General features: G+C 40.4%; 1 protein-coding gene across 2 annotated transcripts in view; it reads left to right on the top strand.

Annotated features, from left to right (window-relative positions):
• WDR11 (WD repeat domain 11) overlaps positions 1-5012 on the top strand; it is a 65503-nt gene that overhangs the window by 40098 nt on the left and 20393 nt on the right. For both annotated transcript variants that reach the window (XM_011359219.2, XM_011359220.2), the window contains 2 exons: positions 1889-2013; positions 2783-2930. In XM_011359219.2, coding sequence (XP_011357521.1) covers positions 1889-2013; positions 2783-2930 — 273 coding nt within the window. The remainder of the gene's footprint in view (positions 1-1888; positions 2014-2782; positions 2931-5012) is intronic.

Genomic DNA, 5012 nt, shown 5'->3' with positions numbered 1-5012 from the left:
TACCTGGTAAGAGTTTATATTACAAAACCAGAGAAATGAAAGCAATGTCATTGGACCGAGAACAGGAAATGGACTAAAACCATAAAGAGCTCCTTAGCAGTCCCACGAATATTTGGTGTACGATGAAGGAGCACATAAATCTATGTGTGTACGGTGTACGGTGAAGGACACACAAATCTATGGGGCAGGACGGACCATTTAGTAAGAAGTCTTGAGAAAACTCTCACTTTATGGAGGGGAAATACCGAATCTACCTAATACCATATTCAGAGGTGGGCTCCACAAGATTAAAGACCTAAATGTAAAAAAGTAAAACTATAAAATTACATAATCAAGTATAGAAGAATATTTATGTGTTCTAGTGGCAGGAGAGGACATCAGAAGCTCAAACCAAAAGGCAAAAAATTAATACATTTCATTACATAAAGATCGATATTTTCTGGTAAATGAAGGACACCAATGTCAATGTTACATATGGAAGACAAATTTGAAAAAGAAATTTTCCAATGTCTACGACTGACAAGGGACTAACTAATCCCTAGGGCAATGGTCCCCTACCTTTTTGGCACCAGGGACCAGTGCTCCTATGAGAATCAAATGTTTGATGATCTAGGAGGAGCCGAGGCGGTGATGCTAGTGCTGGGCAGCGGCTGCAGATACAGATGAAGCTTCCTTCACTCGTTCACCTGCCGCTCACCTCCTGCTTTGTGGCCTGGTTCCTAACAGGCCACAGACTGGTACTGGTGTGCAGCCTGGGGATTGGGGACCCCTGCCTAGGGGATTAGTATTATGGGAACTCTGTACATAATAAGTCAGGAACCCAATGGAAAGATGGACAAAGTATGTGAGCAATTAATGAATACCAGAGAAACGTAAAAGGCCAACCAGCATATGAAAAAATATTCAAACTTATCAGTTTTTAGAGATGTGTAATATAAAATAACCATGATACATCTTTTAAACTAACAGGAATTGGAAAACCAGATAGCATCAGATGTGAGTGTAATATGGGCTACAGGAATATGTGCTGTTGATAGGAATGTAGCCCAACGAAGCCATTCTAACAGCACTTACGCAAACACAGACATCCTCTGTGCTCCAGCTGTTCAGCTTACAGTCATAAAGGAACTTCTGTGAGGATATTGATTGCAGTGCTGTTTGTCATGAGAGTTTGGAGGCAATCTGGGTGTCCTTTGCTGAGAGAACAGACAGACTGAAAATGGGTGGATGCACCGTGGAGCATTATAGAGCATGCAAAAACAACAGAGACGGAACTTAGATACTCTGTGCTGAGTGAAAAGGTTAGAAATAGAATGAGATCGGTAGCACGGTATTATTTATGTAAGTTACAAACACATGCATGTAAGATAACTACATGTTAAGAATTTATATATATGAGAGGATATATTGAATAGGTGGGAATATAAAAGAAAAAATAAATGCAATGAGAGGTTTGAGGTGGACTGTGGCTGACAATGGGCCGTGATTGGAGGAACATGATCATCTCACCCTGTGCACCTAGCAGGAGGGGTAGAGGGAGGAAATAGAAGGTACCATAATTGAATTTATTATTTCTGTTTTGTAAAAAAAGAAAACATCCAAAGGTTAGACTTTTTAGACGTTTGCCATTAAACTCTTTCACCTTAAAAGCCTAATTAAGGATAAGAGGTAGCAGGAGGTAGAGGCAGATTATTAAATTCTCCTACCTTAAGCTCTAATTAAAATGCATTCATTCAGCCTTTCTATAAATAAAACCTAAGAACAAAGTGTGCATTCATGCGTGGTCATAAGTGATGCTGGGCAGTGGTGAGTGTGCCCAGCTGTTCTAGAAGGATTCTTGACAGAAGAAAACTAAGCACTTCTAGGTGTGTCTGTCTTTGCTTCACAGGAGTGGTCACCATCTCACAACTTGAAGAGCCTGAGAAAGAAGCAACTGGCCACCCGAGAGGCCATGGCCCGCCAGACCGTGGTCTCAGATACTGAGCTGAGCATCGCCGAGTCATCTGTGATCAGGTGCCATGCACTGTTTCTTGCCACTGGCATGTGGCATTTGCGTCATGGTTGGAAATTTGACAAGTGTCAACCAAAAGGCATCCCTAGAAGCGGTTGCAGACTGCTTCTGAACATACGTTGTTCGGTGTTTTAGTGGGTACCTAGATTCCTGAAGAGTGAATTTGACTATTGCATTGCTTAGTGCAGCCAGTAATTCACACAGGGACATCTACACGTCAGCTTCCAGCAGTGAAATGATCATTCTCAGTGCCCTACTGTTCCATAAACTTCAGCTTCTGAAATTCAAATGAACGTAGTCTGATCATACCGAGAGATCACATTGTCATTTATGTACACCAAAGAAAATACGTGGAGAATTCTAAATTTGTGTGTTGTCCCCCTCCTCCATCAGTTTTACAAATAAAAGAACATTAGTGAACACGGTGGGCTGCGGGGCAGGGTGGGGGGCTCACTCGCTTCTGGTGAGGAGAGTTCTGCAGTAGAGACGGCAGAGGGGTCTCCTGCAGAAGGAGGTCTTCTGCAGAGTGGTCTCCTGTGTGAAGCCCGAGTGCTTGCTGCCCCTCTCACGGGGTGAACGCCCTCGTGGTGTTGCCGTTTGGGGGCAATTTGTGTCATCCTGTGATTAGCTGGGCAAAAATTAATTTCAGCCTTTTTTTACAATGGTTTTGGCCCTCTTGTTAATGCATCTCCGTTTTGAGTGAGTTAATTCATTACGAGTGTCACTCTAAGGAAATGAAACGTCTTTATCTTATTTCTCTCTATCCCAAAGCTTGTTGCAGGAAGCAGAAAGTAAATCTGAACTCAGCCAGAACATCTCTGCCCGGGAGCATTTTGTATTTACCGATAATGACGGCCAAGTTTATCATCTCACTGTTGAAGGAAACTCAGTGAAAGATAGTGCTCGGATTCCACCAGACGTGAGTTCAACCCTTGGTTAAATCTTTATTAAGAGTTTTTATTAAAGATTTTGTTGGTTGCATATCCAGTGAAGCCATAGTTAAGTTGGAAAGCTATTTCAGAAAAATTAAATGTAAATAAACTTTGCTACTTAAAGGAGGTATTATCATTGATTAAACGTGTCCCATACTGCTTAGAGAATAGCATTGTAACTACTTTGATTAAATACTTATGGTGTGATACTCATTTTTATCCCCATAATAATGCATGAGGAATTATTTCCATTTTATCTATGACAAAGGAGAATAATTCACTTTCCAAGGTTACCCAGCATAGTGACAAGGCAGTTCTAAACTCAGGTTTGTCTCTCTGGCCCCAGTGTCTCTCCACTTTCCATTTCAGGCATTAATTACCCTGGAGGATTTGATTTAGAATCTGGTATTTTGGGATCATTGTAATCATGTTGTGAGTGTAATAGTATCATTAATATTTGCTAATTTATATATATCTTTCTTACGGCCTTATAGAACACTTTGAGGTTTTGTAGTTAATTTGTGTCAGTGTGTATCTCATATGTTGTTTTTAATGGATAGATTAAGAAAATGTTTTTGTTAACTAATATTGCTATTTCTTAAAATATATTTATCTAAAATTTTCATCTAAAAATAGAATGTTTTGGTCAACCATCACTCCAGTATTTTACAGGTGGCTCAGGGTCTCATGAGGTTGCAGTCAGGATGCTGGTGGGGGTGGCAGTCAGGATGCTGACGGGTCCCCTTCCAAGATGGCTTATTTAGTGGCCATTGCACAGTAATGCTGCCCGTTGATGAGAGGCCTTAGTTCTCCTGCATGTGGACCTCTCCATGGGGCTGTCTGAGTGTCCTCACGACATAACTCTGGCTTCCTGCAGAGTGAGCGACTCAAGAAAGACTGCAAAGAAAGCTGCAGTGTCTTTCAGGACCTAGTTTTAGATGTCACACTTTGTCATTTCTGCAGAATCCTAGTGGCTCACAGGTCAGCCCTTTTCATTGTGGGAGGTGACTACCAAGGGACATGAATACCAAAAGGCAGAATCACTGGAGGCCTCTTAGAGGCTGGCTGCCACATCTTCCTTATCAACAACTACAGAAGAATTGAAGGCATTCAGACAACTTCACTTCTAAAAATAGAAACTGACCTGCAAAAGTGCTCTTCAAACTCTAATTTCATTTTTGCTATTATATAGAACAAGTCATATCTGAGACATCTATTTTGAACTATATCCAGTGTTGCCAAAAATTTTTACTAGTTTGAAAGGATGAAAACAATAATGCAAATTGGAAAGACTGGTATTTGGTAATTAAATAAATAGAAAAATTAACCTAACTTTAAGTGTGTAGAAAGAAAAATCGTTAGAAGTGCAGACGAACGAGTCGCAGTGTAATGTGGCTGTCCTTCGGAGAAATCACTTTGCTCTCTTGGCGCTATATTGAGCCCCCCTCGTTTAGAACCCAGGGGTGACTCCATCTGAGCTCTTCTAGTGCCACTCAGACAGCTCAGCGACTTTTCTAATCACTTCACGTTGGAGAGTAGAATGTAGAAACAATCCAGTAATTTTTGAGATGCCAGTTCCCCCCACTTCTACCCCAAATAGTTTAAAATTTTTGGACATTGACACAAGTTTTCCACTTTATAGGTGCTTCTTGCACGATAATAAATGAGCCCTACATCTTTTAAGATTCTAACTCTTTTTGTAAAGGTCTGAAGTCAGGATGAGCAAGTCTCTACTCTGCCTGCCACAGCTAGAAGCAGCTTCCTCAAAGAATGACCAGCCTATTGAGTAATTAAGGATCCAGCCTCTCCAGTGAAATTAGTATACATTTTAGAGCAGATTATTTTTAGGGAAAGGGAATTGAGCTTCTGTTGTATAACACAAGAGGAACGGGTTTGCTTTTTTTTATTTTCTATAATTAAAATGGTCTAGGGATTATAATGTAGAATTTAGGCAGAGGTTTTGTTTGCTTATTTTAATCCATTATTTATGTTATCTCCTCTCAAATGTAAATTATTAAACATTTGTTTTGAGTTGAAACTTTCCCTCTGGATTCGGCCCCATAACTATA

The sequence above is a fragment of the Pteropus vampyrus genome, unplaced genomic scaffold (genome assembly GCF_000151845.1).
Source record: "Pteropus vampyrus isolate Shadow unplaced genomic scaffold, Pvam_2.0 Scaffold46, whole genome shotgun sequence".
NCBI lineage: Eukaryota > Metazoa > Chordata > Mammalia > Chiroptera > Pteropodidae > Pteropus > Pteropus vampyrus.
This window is presented reverse-complemented; position numbering and strand designations above follow the sequence as displayed.